Source organism: Eubalaena glacialis, chromosome 16 (genome assembly GCF_028564815.1).
Source record: "Eubalaena glacialis isolate mEubGla1 chromosome 16, mEubGla1.1.hap2.+ XY, whole genome shotgun sequence".
Classification (NCBI taxonomy): Eukaryota; Metazoa; Chordata; class Mammalia; order Artiodactyla; family Balaenidae; genus Eubalaena; species Eubalaena glacialis.
The window spans coordinates 69535522-69550321 of NC_083731.1; the positions used below are offsets into that span (position 1 = coordinate 69535522).

The 14800-nt window shown below is 36.5% G+C and overlaps 1 protein-coding gene across 1 annotated transcript in view; it reads left to right on the forward strand.

The window, feature by feature from the left end:
* Nucleotides 1-14800, forward strand: part of LRRC63 (leucine rich repeat containing 63) — a 64460-nt gene that overhangs the window by 36824 nt on the left and 12836 nt on the right. Inside the window, exons 9-11 of the mRNA XM_061170919.1 lie at nucleotides 3075-3269; nucleotides 10052-10110; nucleotides 10399-10543. Of these exons, the coding sequence (XP_061026902.1) occupies nucleotides 3075-3269; nucleotides 10052-10110; nucleotides 10399-10543 (399 nt within the window). The remainder of the gene's footprint in view (nucleotides 1-3074; nucleotides 3270-10051; nucleotides 10111-10398; nucleotides 10544-14800) is intronic.

A 14800-nucleotide genomic window follows, 5' to 3' on the forward strand; every position in this document is an offset into this window, starting at 1 on the left:
CTATATTTTTAAATAGCATCCTTGAGTCATTCTTCTTGTGTTTTCAATTTTAGCTATTATCTCTAAATTTCCTACTAAGCAAGATAGGTATTAGGACTCTTATCAGCCCTCATATATACCTGTCTTCTTCCTCCAACCTCACAATATAGTTATTTACAAAATGTTTAAAATTTCAAGCATCCTATGCCTCACATTACTGGCACTCCTTATTCCTCCCCCTTCCTTGCTTTAATTTTTCTCTGTAGCACTTACCATCACCTCATTTTATATTTTATCTAATTATTTTATTTAATATCAGGCTGGTCCTCTAGTATGTAAACTCCATGAAGAGAAGAATACATGATAGTTTTGTTCATTAATGTTATCTCCAGTACCTAGGATAGTTCTGGCGACATAATAAATGATTAATACTTCTCAAGTAAAATAATGATTTTAAGTTAAATCAATAATTATTATTTAAATTATTATAAAATCTAAGTAATGCATAGTTAGGCTACACAGTGTACTATGAATATATTTCTTTTACTGTACAACTTTTTGTTTTTCCTAGAAAGAGTAATTGACTTTTATTCATTTACTTTGCTTTATGTGTTTATCATTAATTCTGCCATGAAAATTCTAATAGAGTTATTTAAATCTTTATCAGTATGAATGTATCAGATATGGCTATCAGTCCTATTAATTTTTTTTAATACATCATCCTGGAGCCCTGTGTCTTTCTGCCCTAATCTAGAAATGTTGCTGTCTAGATCTGGTGCACAACTGTTATTCCAAGACTTCCCTTCACTATTATCTTGGAATTTCTTTTACTATAGTCACATTGGATACCTTGTTCTTTGTTTACCTCCACATTTTGGTGAAGCCAGCCCTCCAGTGTCTCCCTGCAAAAGAATGCATGGAAATAAAAATTTAAGACCATGCGCATTTGAGTATGCCTTTATTCTGCACTCAGACTTGATTGATAATTTGGCTGGGTATAAAACTCTGGATTCAATCATTTTCTTCAGGATTTTGGAGACATTGCTTCATCATCTTCTACTTTTCTATTTTTTATTTGAGATCTACAGCTTTCTTATTCCTTATCCTTTATACATAACCTATACCATTTTTTTGGAAGGGGAAGCTTTTTGAATCTTCTTTTTTGCTAGTTGTTTAAAATTTTCATGATGATGTGCCTTTGTGAGATTTTTTTTTTTTTAATTCAACGTGTTCAGCACTTGATGTATCCTTTCAATCTGGAAACTCATGTATTTTAAGTCTGAGAAATTTTCTTATACTATTACTTTGAAAATTCTATCTTCTATTTTTCTGTGCTCTTTCTGGGACTACAGCAAATATTGGACCTTCTGAATTCTTCCACTTTCTTAAGGCTACCAGAATATGCCACCCCAAAATATGTTAGTTTTTTTTTCTTTTCCTGCACAAAATATGCTTCTTTGACATAGGTATTATTTTGAGCTTAAGGCAACTGAGATCTAGCAGATGCAGGAAAAGCTCTTTACCTCCCAGTATCTACCTTAAAATAGAATATAAATTTCCCCTTTTGGAAATTTCCATTTATAAAATGTTTTCACACCAGGAAGAGAACTACTTCAGGAGACAACTCTTATCACCTGAGAGACTCTTAGCTGTATAGCAAGACAACCCTTATTTACCATATATTTCCACCCTTTGCCTTCCCATAACTGGGCTTCTCAGCCCAGAAGCCCAAATCCCCTTTTCCTTTGTTTAGCCTAAGATGGTATATAGGCCTCAATCATTTGGCTGCTTCTTTGAGTCTCATTTCTTTGAGAAAGTCCCATGTACGTGTACATAATTAAACTGTTTTTTTCTCTTGCTAATCTGTTTGACAAGTTTAAACTGACAAATTTTATTTCCAGAGCCCCAGCCAATGAACCTAAGATGTGTAGAGGAAAAGATATTTTTCCTCCCTTACAATTCCCAGCCAGAGGAGGCTTGTTTCTTGTCTTTGTTTTTTTTTTTTTTTTACAAAACTGTATATATTTAAATTGTACAATAGGATTATTTGATATACATACACATCCTGAAATGATTACAAAGATAATGTTAATTAACACATCCATTGCCTCATATAGTTAACTCTTGTTTTATGAGGTGAGAATATTCAAGGTTTACTTTTAGCAAATTTCAAGTATATAATACCACATTAACTATAGTCACCATGTTGTACATTAGATCCTTAGAATGTATTCATCTTATAACTGGAAGTTTGTACCCTTTGACCTACACGTCTCCATTTCCCTCTTCCCCCAGCCCCTGGCAACCATCACTCTACTCTTTCTATGAGTATGTGCATCTTCAACCTAAGTAGAAACTGCCAAATTGTTCCAAAGTGATTACACCAATTTATACTCCACCAATTTATATGTATCCTCACCAAACTTTGCACTATCAGACTTTTACATTTTGCCTATCTGATGATTTATGAAATGGTATTCTTTTGTTATTTTGTTTTGTATTCCCTGATTACTAATGAAATTAAGAAGCTTTACTTTTCAATGTTCTCTGGATGTTCAAGTTTCTTCTTCTGTGAATAGTCCATTCATGTGCTACTCTTAATATACTAATGGGCTGATGTCTTTTTTTAACTGATTTGTGAGCATTTAAAAATATACATGGACACTAATCCTACACTAGGTTACAACAGTCCCTTTATTTTTAAAATGATATATTTATTTTGAGTTATAAAAATAATATGTATTTATTATAGAAAATTTGGGAAATACAGAAAAACATTATGAAGAAATTTAAAATTCCCTGTGATCACATAGGAGAATAGGTCCAAGGATAATTACTGTCTTCCATTTGGGACTTGTCCTTAGGGTGTTTTCTTACTATGAATCTATACTTTTTTTGTTTTAGAGAACTAGGATTATTTTATACACATATATTTATTTTTTAGCATTTAGTTTTTCACTTGCGTATGTCTTAGCTCCTCAATGAGATGGTAAGATTGATAATGAGAAAGGCCATATTTTATAGAACTTTGAGTCTTACATAGCATCAAACAAAATGTCTTTCCTTTAGTAGATTTGATGTTTCCTTCATTGCAGCACATCCCGATGTGAACAGTGTCATGGTCCAATGTTTGGTGAAGGTTTTCGCATCATCCGATCCTGCAATATTTTTGGAGTAACACAGTTTCCTGTTATATTTTATGTCTGTTCCTCTTCCTGCTACAGAAAAGTAAAGGAAAGCAATTTTGTTTTCGATAATGTTCCTGGTAAAAGAATATCTCTAAATCCCGGGTTGATGAATCATACAGTGATTTATGAGTCCCACTTTAAAAGCCATTAAAGTTTACGTATATAATCATTCATGTCTCTGAGAGCACAGGTTCTGTGGGGAAGATAAGCGTCTTCTCATGTGAATCCTCTTTGTAATCCTAGCTCCTAATGAAAGTCTGCGATTGTTAGGGAATCTTTGCAGAATATTTACTTAAGAATGATTAGTAAAAAGTCTTCGGGGATTTCAAAGAAGATCTAGAAAATTTCTTTCAGAGCATGTTTACTATAAAAAGAAAAATGTTAGAATCCTTTGCAAAAAGTATTTATCTTACAATTGGCCCTTTTTATGCATCCATTCTCAGGGATAAGATAGTAATCAAAGTCATCAGTGGGGTTTGGGCCTCATATGGATTCAAAGTCATGTACCCAAGTTCTCAATATTTGTGCATTTCTGTGGAAATTTGTCCAGTGCCAACCATCTCAACTGTGGACTGCTTTGGGGAATAAAAGATTAATTCCAGTGCTATACTTAGTTGTTTGAATTCATTACCCAGGCTCTAAGAAAACTGGTACAATCTTTCAGTTATCTTCACCGCCATCTCATAAAGCTAGTGCCATAGGCTAGTGCCAGCATTCAGTAGGCTTTCAGTGATAGCCTGGCAAGAAAATAAAGTAAAACGTACAAAATTACATTGCAAAGCAACATATGGATACAGCAGAACTTGAGGCTTTAAGAATTAGTATTTGGTAAGAGGAAGGTAAAAGAGCATTTTGAGATAACAAACAATTTTAGAAAGGCATAGAATTGTTTTACATATGGCATATCTTTTATGTGCAGTTAACTTAAATCTAAAATGTCATTGCTAATGAAACCTGATGAAATGATTTAAATTTATACAACTATCGTATCATTAGAGAATGTCAGAAAATACATTCTATGTCAGTTTGTGCATATCATGTAGTAATATCATTTAAATAAAAAAAATAAGCCAGGCAAAATAATTTTTCTGACTAATGAATTCAATAAATTGGGATGCCTGTATTCTTCTCCTTGAGAATTAATTCAATTTTATGCAGAAATAGGAAAACCTTGCCTGAGAAGTATACAAGGTATTCTCCAGCAAAAGAATAAAATTATTAATGTAGGAGAAGTAACTATCATATCACACATGTAATCCAGAAGGGGATATTTATAGCATGATAATAAATTCATTAAAAATGTAATATACCCATAATTATGAAACAAGGTTTAAAAAAATAAATCCTAATTCACTAAATCCTAGTGGCATATAGCCTACTCATGTTTACACTTGTCCCTGAAATATTTCTTGGAGGAAAAGTATATTTATTTTTTATTTAAAAAAATGTTGTTTCTTGGTTTGAGTAACTGGGTGGTGTCATACTGAAATAAGAATAAACAGGAAAGAATAGGGTTCATGGGAAATTACAATATCTTAGAGACACTGCAGAGACACAAATATACCTAGACACTTGGACAAACATGAAACATACTTAGAGCTCAATCTCGCTATTTCTTCATGGTTAGTACAAACCTAGAATCTAAGTGATCTCTTATAGATCTTTAAAAAAATAACTTACAGTGTGTTTTTTAAATATGAAAGTAAGACATACATTATAGAGGGGCTTCCCTGGTGGCGCAGTGGTTAAGAATCCGCCTGCCAATGCAGGGGGCATGGGTTCGAGCCCTGGTCCGGGAAGATCCCACATGCCGCGGAGCAACTAAGCCCGTGCGCCACAACTACTGAGCCTGCGCTCTACAGCCTGCAAGCCACAACTACTGAGCCCGCGCGCCAGAACTACTGAAGCCCGTGCGCCCTGGAGCACACGCTCTGCAACAAGAGTAGCCCCCGCTCGCTGCAACTAGAGGAAGCTCGCGTGCAGCAACGAAGACCCAATGCAGCCAAAAATAAATAAATTTTTTTAAAAGGCATACATTATAGAAATATTTGAAAATAAAACTAAACCTAAGAGGAAAATAAAATCTCTGTTGTAATGCCAACACCCAATGAAAAAGAGATAATCATTTTGACAGGTTTACGTGTATATGTACATACTGAAATAATGCATTACTCTACTTAAAAAAAAGGGATTATGTATCTGCCTCACACCACACACAACAATTAATTTCCAGATTCCTAAAGGTCAAAATTGAAAACATAAAGAGATAAACAGGGTCTTAATAAAAAATCAGAATGAGAAGGATCTTTTTAAGTAGGAAATGAAACCCAAGAGAAAAGATGAACAGATTCACTGTGTAAAATTTTTAAAAATTCCTGTATAGCCAAAACCACCACAAATAAAGTCAAAAGACAAGGCAGCATACTGGAGAAAACATCTGTAATACATACGACCGACAGAGAACTAGACTATTCAACCAGGAATCTTGATTGTAAATGACAGAAACCCACTAGAACCAGTGGAAGCAACAAAAGGAAATGTATTAGTAGTCATTTGTGCATGAGTCTTCAGGCACAGCAAATTCAATACGAACTGTGTCATCAAGGCATTATCTATTTTTCTATCTATCTATCTATCTATCTATCATCTACCTCTTAGCAACACCTTTCTGTAAGTCTGTCTCATTTCTAGGTAGCAAGGATGACCACTGATGATTCCAGGTTCGTGTACTGGAATGTCAGGAACCTCAGAGAAAAGGGCACTATCTATCTCCACTGTTACTGTAAAACATATTGGGGATGATTTTCACTGGTTCAACATGGTTCTCGCATGTCCATATATGAGCAAATCATTCTAGGTGCATGAATGGAATACTCTGATTGGCTGAGTCACATGCCCATTTCTGTAACTGGGAAAAGGGAAATTAGCCCCTCCCCAAACACATGAAATAGATTCTTTACAAGGAAGAAGGGTTCTGGAACTGAAAATTGGGGAAAGGAAAAATGTTTTGGGCAGCTAAAATCTAGAGCTATCAGAGACTTTTTACAAATAACAACAAAAAGATGAACTAAATATTTAAATAGCTATAACAATCAAAATTTAATATGTGTATTTTTTATCCTAATAACTGTAAGAAGTTATTGCTCAAAAATACTTGCACAGGACTTCCCTAGTGATGCAGTGGTTAAGAATCCACCTGCCAATGCAGGAGACACGGGTTCAAGCTCTGGTCCGGGAAGATCCCACATGCCGTGGAGCAACTAAGCCCGTGCGTGTGCCACAACTATTGAGCCTGCACTCTAGGGTCCGTGCTCCGCAACAGGAGAAGCCACCGCAATGAGAAGCCCGCGCACCGCAACGAAGAGTAGGCCCTGCTCACTGCGACTAGAGAAAGCCCGTGCCCAGCAACGAAGACCCAACACAGCCAAAAATTAAAAAATAATTAAAAAAAGAAAACTTGCATGTGTACAAAAATATATCCAAAGACATTCACTGCAATGATATTTACAATAGTGAAAAATTAGAAACATTCTAAGTTTTCATCAGTGGAGAATTGGTTAAATATGGTAAATCCAACAAGGTAATATCATTCAGCCACTTAAAAAATTAGATAGCTTTGTTCTGCCTGACACGGAAAGATATCTACCAAGTATTGTTAGAGAAATATTTACCAGGTATTAAAATTAAAAGATACAAAAGAGTATATCTTAAAAATTCTTTAACCCCAGTGCCCTGTCATTCATTTCCCTTCTCAGAGACAACCAACGATATCAAGCCTTTTATATTCTTCCAGGATATTTTATGTACATGTAAGCTAATAAATATATATATTTCCTACTATTTATAAAATATTAAAATAATACATGCTCCTTTCCGCACCCTTCCATTTAATATTGTCACATAGTTTCACATCAGCATATTATTAGCTTATATTATTTTTTATGATTGCATATTATTCCACTGAGCACTGTATATAGTTTATTTTACCAGTTCACTTTAGTAGTGAACTTTCAAATTTTTGTAAACTCTTGCTATGAAAAAAAAATGTTGCAGTGAATAATCTTGTCATTTGCACGTTTAGATACAGCTGTGGGATATATCCCTAGAAGTGAAAGTGCTGGTTCAAAAGGTATGCGCATTTATATTTAATAGGGAATTGGGGGGAATATATATTTGTTTTACTTACTTTTGAATGAATAATAGTAGCATATAATACCCAGTCCAAAAAATATTTAGGTGAGAGTGAAAAGTCAGTCTGCCTCATATGAATTTTTTTCAGAAGCCAGTTTTCAGAGGCAAACAATGCTACCAGCTCCAGAGAAATTATAAGCACATATAAGCATGCATTTGTATATAGGAGAACCTCCCTTATTCCAGTAGGCTTAAAAAACACTTTTTTGCATTATATTCTATATTAGCAACATTTGTAAGCTTCTTGGAAATGTAGATTCTCAGATCCACCCCAAACCTACTAGATCAGAATCTCTGGGGATGGTATCCAGGAATCTTCATAATTACTATCTCTCCAGGTTGTTCGAAGGCTCACTGAGGCTGGGAATCACTGGTCTCCAGAGGCCAGAAGGCTCACAGGCAGATGCTGATTAAATAAGAGATGCAGATTTTGGTGTAGAATACTTTATTGTCTTCTCATTCCATCTCAGCCATACACTGTCATCCTTGAGATCCCATCTATAAAAATCATCCCAGGAATGCAGGACTGGTTTAACCTTCAAAAATCAATCAGTATAGGGGCTTCCCTAGTGGCGCAGTGGTTAAGAATCTGCCTGCCACTGCAGGGGACACGGGTTCGAGCCCTGGGCTGGGAATATCCCTCATGCCTCGGAGCAACTAAGCCCGTGCGCCACAACTACTGAGCCTGTGCTCTAGAGCTTGCGAGCCACAACTACTGAAGCCCGCGCACCTAGAGCCAGCGCTCTGAAACAAGAGAAGCCACCGCAGTGAGAAGCCCGTGCACCGCAACGAAGAGTAGCCCCGTTCATGGGATCTACTAATAGTGACATTTTGTGGGTCTTTCTCCCCTCAATCATATATATATATCATATATATATCATATATATATAAACATATACATAAATATTTTTCTATGTTAGTATATCCAATATTGATAAGTCATCATGGAAGTGCCCTAACTTACTTGTCTAATATTCTCTTGTTAAATAAATTGTCTTCAGTTTTTATCAATTATAAGCAACAAGTTAATAAAAATTTATAAGCTAAATATTTTCCAGAAGTTATACTTGCTTTTATATGGTTTTAATATAATTTTCTGACTTAAAAATTGCAGACATCTGCATAAGTTTGTCTTTCTTCTTAGAATGAAAGTGTGCTCCTTCATACCAGTTTACCTTTTCACCAGCAGTTCATGAAATGCCCTTTTCCTCAAACCCACAACATCACTAATTTTAGTGAATTAATTAACTAGTATATTCATTTGCCAATTAGACAAAAAGTATACATGATTCGTTTACTTTCTTTTACTACTCATAAAGTTGATTTTGGGTCCATGTTAAATAGTCATGATTTTATCATCTTTTTTGACTTTCCATTTACATCTTTTTCTGATGTTTCTATTGGTATGTTTAGTTTATTGATTTATAAAGGTTTATATGTATTGAGAACATTAACCCTCTGTCCTGTATGATGAAAATATTTTTTTAGCTTACTGCCTGCCTTTTATTTTTATATGAAGTGGGTTTTTGTTTTTTTTTGATGCGAAGATTTTTATATTTTAGGTTGTAAAACCATGGATGAACCTGGAGGACATTATGTTAAGTGAAATGAGTTGGTCACAGAAAGAAAAATATTGAATGATCTCACATATATGTGGAATCTAAAAAAACTGAATTCATAGAAGCAGAGAGAGAATGGTATTTACCAGGGATGGCGGGGGTGTGGGAGGAAAGGGTTGGGAAAATGGGGAGATGTTGGTCCAAATCAAACTATTCTTTTATGTTTTTGTTTTATATTGCTAAGCTTAACAAGTCCTTCCTTATTCCCAAATTTACCTAAATATTGATCTATATTTTACGTATTTTACATTTTAATCTTTGATCCATCTCGAAATTACTTTAGAATCATTAACTGGGGTATGGTTCCAAAATTCAAGTCTTTCTAGAATGCTGCAAAGTTGTGTTCTCTTTCATTACCTACTGAATCTTTACCCAACCAATATGAAATGTTGTCTTTGTGATACATTAAATTCTTACATAGTTAGGCCCACTTTTTTTGTACTTTCTATTCTGTTCCATTAATTTGCTTCTGTGATGCCAACACCATTACTGCTTTAGTTGTTTTAACTGAAACCACATCTTAATATTTCATTTATCAAGTTCCCACTCATTGTTACCCGTATTCAATACTTTTTAGTTATTCTTATACCTTTGTTTTTATACAAAGGTATAATAACTATTATATTTTTGAAAAGTATTATAATTTTTAAAATTATTTTGCTTTGTATAATTATATTTTTAAAAATTATTATAATTTAAAAAATTATTTTGTTTTATTTCTTCTCCCCCTCACCAAATAAAAAATTTTGGATTTCAGTTAGAATTTGAAGAAAACTGATATCCACACAATACAGAGTCTCCCCATTCAGAAACATACACTGTGACTTCATTCATGTAATAATAAGCGTAATAATTCAGTTATTGGGGCATTTGTTTCTGTGTGACCCATACTGTTTATGATAAAATGTCTGCATCTTATTTGGGAGTTAATCATAGATATAAGTGCTTATGCACTTATTCAAAAAATATTATGTTCAAGCTCAGCGTTTTGATCAATATAGCTCCAAGGAATACTATACCTTGCTCTGAAAAACTGGATGCCAGCTCTGCTTGCCCTCTGCTTTGTTCTCTCAGCCACAAGTGGAATCAGTCTGCTTTCGCCAGCTATGGCGAAAGGCAGGGGGTGGGGATAGGCAAGTAGGGCCTTCTAAGCCCCCTTTACTGGACATTGTCATTTCCTGCTCGGAATCTAAGGAGGTAGAAGCATGTAACATCTCCTGGGCAGCGGACGCTCAGAGGTCACTCACTGGTGTCACTCTTTAACCATAACCTGCACATGGAGGCAGAGCTTTAGTTTCATATACCTGCCATCATACATCCTGAGTCTGGACTCTTGATAATCTGACTCCCATAAACTGCCTTTCCTACAACACCCCATGAGCGACAATGTGAAGATCCTCTATGGTATCACTGTCTGCCAGAGATCGCAGAGGGAGGCATGGGGAAGCACCAGTCTTCCACCACGGCTTCCCCGGGGCCTTCTCCAGCCCAAGTTGATGCAGCTGCGGTGAGCGTTCCAGGTGGTACCACCCAGGGCCTCTGCTTCCTGCAGGCTCGGGAGGCCAGGTCCTTCCTGACTTGCTCACGAAGGGCAGACAAGTGTCCTGTAGCGAATAGGCTTTCTACAGCCCAACCACCCTCCTCCGCTAATGCTCCATCCCTCCCAAACTTCTCTCTCCTCCCACTTCCCAGCAGTGAGGGTTGACACCCAGTTGGAAGGCCGCAGTGAGGGTGGCATATGTGTGTGGAGTTGTTCTAGTCAGCAGCCCCTGCCATGTGGGCAGCCACCATGGGGCAGGATGGGCGGGGATGGGAGTTGATTCCTTCCCAAAGCCCAGATTCAGAGTCCTTACTTCCAATAAGGCCAAGAAAAGTTGAGAGGCCCAAGGCTTCTCGGCTCAGTACAGTACTGATAAGGTACCTAGTACAGGACCTGGCACAGAGTAGGAGCTCAGAAAAGGGTAGCTCTTACTTTTAACATCAGAATGTGTCTCCTCAGGCCCAGCCCAGTTCTCCCTCCTCCTGTACCATGATGGCTGCCTTCAAGGGCGTTATGGCTTGTTTGTTTTTTTAATGGATTTTAAACACACATTTCTCCAATTTCTTCTCTTTTTAAATTCTTGACACAATGACATTTCCAGTTGATTGAATGTCAATTGAGGATCTCTGATTATTCTTTTTATTTTTATTTTTTAATTTTTTTTATTTTTGGCTGTGTTGGGTCTTCGTTGCTAGGCACAGGCTTTCTCTAGTTGTGGCTAGCGGGGCCACTTGCGAAGAGTAGCAGGGGCTACTCTTCGTTGTGCTGAGCGGGCTTCTTATTGCTGCGGCTTCTCTTGTTGCGGAGCACGGGCTCTAGGCACGTGGGCTTTAGTAGTTGCGGCACGTGGGCCTCAGCAGTTGTGGCTCACGGGCTCTAGAGTGCAGGCTCAGTAGTTGTGGCACGCAGGCTTATTTGCTCTGCAGCATGTGGGATCCTCCCGGATCAGGGCTCGAACCCGTGTCCCCAGCATTGGCAGGCGGACTCTTAACCACTGAGCCACCAGGGAAGCCCCTCTGATTATACTTATTTGTTGTTTTCATTACATTTTGGGGGGGGACGATGTAGAGATTAATGACAAAAAATTGATTCTTCTATTTTCTCCAAGTTGCACTTAGTTAAGCACTTCTAATCTTTGAATAGGATTCCTTTGGCTAGGCCAGCAATGCAAATGTTCCCAATGCAATTAATCTCAGAAATCCATACCTCCACAAATCAGGAGTGCCAACCCATTTGGACTATCTAACCACTTTTTCTAACATGTGAGGAAGTCCTATTTTTCACCAATAAGAAATGTTATATGTTTCACCAGAAAACAGTTGTTGGGGAACATATTATTTGTGGGAGGCCAAAGGGTTCAGAGTGTCCTGCTGCATACTTCTGGTGAGACCTGAAGATTAGTAGTTTTGTAATGGAAGAAGAAAATAAATAATAATCACATTAACTATTATTTAAATAAAACTTTCAAACTAATGTTTTCTGGAGATCAAATTTTTTCCAGCTGAGTTCAATTCACCAGTGATTTATTGAGTACCTACTAGATGACGGGTACCATGAAGTATATGTCCTTCGGATAAAGTGTAATGTGGCATGTACTATGACAGAGGTGTGTCCCATATGCCACAGGAGCACAGTGAGGTCACACAAGGCCAATTCTGGGGATTCAAGGAAGACTTCCTGAGGACACATTAGTTGAACCAAATGAAAGGGGTTACTGTTGTAAAGTGTATAGCAGAGCATTATGGGAGATAAGGCTAGAGAAATAAGCAGAGTGGGGTCATAAGACTCCCATGCCATGCTAAGGAGGGTCGCTGGCTGCTGAAGAGTCACTGAAAGATTTTAACAGAAGAATAACATGATCAAATATGGAAACAGATGAAAAAATCCAGAGAAGGTGCTAAGGTTTCTACCTAGCCACAAGAGTAATAGCAGAGAGGAGAATTTTCAAGAAATATTTAGAATATAAAATATAAAAAATAAAAATATAAAATATAAATAAAATATAAATAAATATTAATATAAATAAATATATAAATATAAATATAAAATAAAATATATAAAAATATTTTTAAAATATAAAATTAGTAGATGTTGAACATGATGGAGGGAGGGAAGTCTCTAGAATGATTCCCTTGATTTATACTTTATAGGAGGAAGAAGTATGAAAAAAATCTTTATTTCATTCATTAATTCACCAAGACTATAACTTTGTCATAGGAAAAAATTAGTTTTATAGAGCTGATATGATATTTAAAAACTATATTAGTTTTAAGTCATATTCTGTTCTCTTCTGGGCACTGAAGTGGAGTTGAGGCCACTTTATGCAAGTGTCACATATTAAAAAAATCTAGATTTGTCAAACAAACAAAATAAGGGTGATTATTCTCTTTATAAACGCATTCTTTGAAAATCTTTATATGGCATCTTTAAATTATTAGCTCTAAGTATGATTTAATATACCACTCCTCAGAAACATATTTATAAAACCATATATATATAAGGACTTCCCTGGCAGTCCAGTGGTTAAGACTCCGTGCTCCCAATGCAGAGGGCATGGGTTCGATCCCTGGTTGGGGAACTAGGGTCCCGTATGACGTGGCCTAAAAAAAAATAAAGAAAAACATACATATATATACTTTCAAGTTGATTTATGTTTTGTTTTCTTAGAGTAGGAGACAGGTCAATATTTTCTAGGATGCATTCAGTCATTCATTCAATTAACAAATATTTATTGGGTTCCTATCGTATGCCAGACACTGTCCTAGACCCTTCAGTTATAGCAGTGAATGAAAGTGACAAAAGTTCCTGTCCTCATGAAATTTACATTCTAATGGATTGGGTTTTTTTTTTTCCTTTTTAAAAATAGGGTATGCCATTTTCCCTTTTGCTAGTTTTTCAGGTATTTTCTACTACAATGCCTTACACATAGCAGGCACCTTCTATGTTTTTATTCAATTGAATAAATTCTCAACAGAACAGAAAGTGAGTCTAATAACATATTGCAAAATGATTTCACAATATTCTGATCTATTGCCAGACTCAGATGAGATGCCAGACTATACACTCTCATTTAAAAAAAAAAATTCAGATATATGGTCACAATGTTTAAGTTATTTATCAGGAGAAAAAAACACTACGTTTTGAATACTCCTAATATGATCATTTAATTTCGCACCAAATAGTGCCCTGTCTTTGCATCACTTCAAACTCTTACAACCCATTAGAAACCAGATTACATTGCCTAAATATTTTATAATTTGCAAAGCATTTTCATATACCAAAAGAATGGAGGGATTTTAAAGCCATTGCTTTTCTAGTATTACCTGTGTGGCACAGAAGACTGATAACCCACAGCATTTCCTTTCTCCTTTTCCTCGTTAGGACCAGAATCTTGATTTTTAGCTAGGCACATTGCCTCCCAGTATAAGATGCTGAATTTCCCAGGCTCTCTTGAGGCTAGATTTGATGACAAAATTATGGCCAATGAGACATGAAAGTTTCCACAGGGCTCCAGGACGTCTGTTTAAAGGGACCAGATTGATCCAAGAGAAGACACTTTCTGCCCTTTCCTCTTTCCTCCAGCCTAGGATGAAAACGAGACAACTGGAGCCATTTTGGGCCATGAGGTGGTCGACCTTGAGAAAAGAAAGAAGGATCCCAGGTATCTGATGACACCATAAACCACAATATCAGACCTGGTACTGCATATCTTGTATATGAGAGAGAAATTAATTTCTAGCTTGGTTTAGCCACTGATATTTTGCATTTGCTGTTATCTCCAGCCAAACCTAACCCTAACAAATACAGCTTGTTGTGTGACTCCAATCAACGATACCAGCAAAGAGTAATATTCCCCCTGCTAAAGTCATCTGTCTTGAGCTCACTTATTTTTCCCTTGAAGCTGCTCTTTTAAACCTGATATCACTTAGGATTATATGTTAGGCTGGGAACAAGGTTAAGCAAACTGATTTGCTGTGATCCCACTTGTGGGGTAGGGCAGGGGACCAGTGTCTTTCACCTCACCAGACACTGGTCTATCTGGCTTACTGGCAAGGAAGAAAGCAACCACTCCTGGTCCAATTACTTTCCTTTTTGTACCTCTGTACACCTCTTCAAAGAAAAAAAATCTTCTAAATAGCAAACCAAGATAGCCTGGGAACAGCATGTAAGATCTGCTTTGTTATTGAGCTCCCAACATCTTCTGGGACGGCAGACACCTAGCCCCGCATCATCATATTCCCCAGCTCCCTGAAGACATTACTAATCAATCCTAACACTCACAC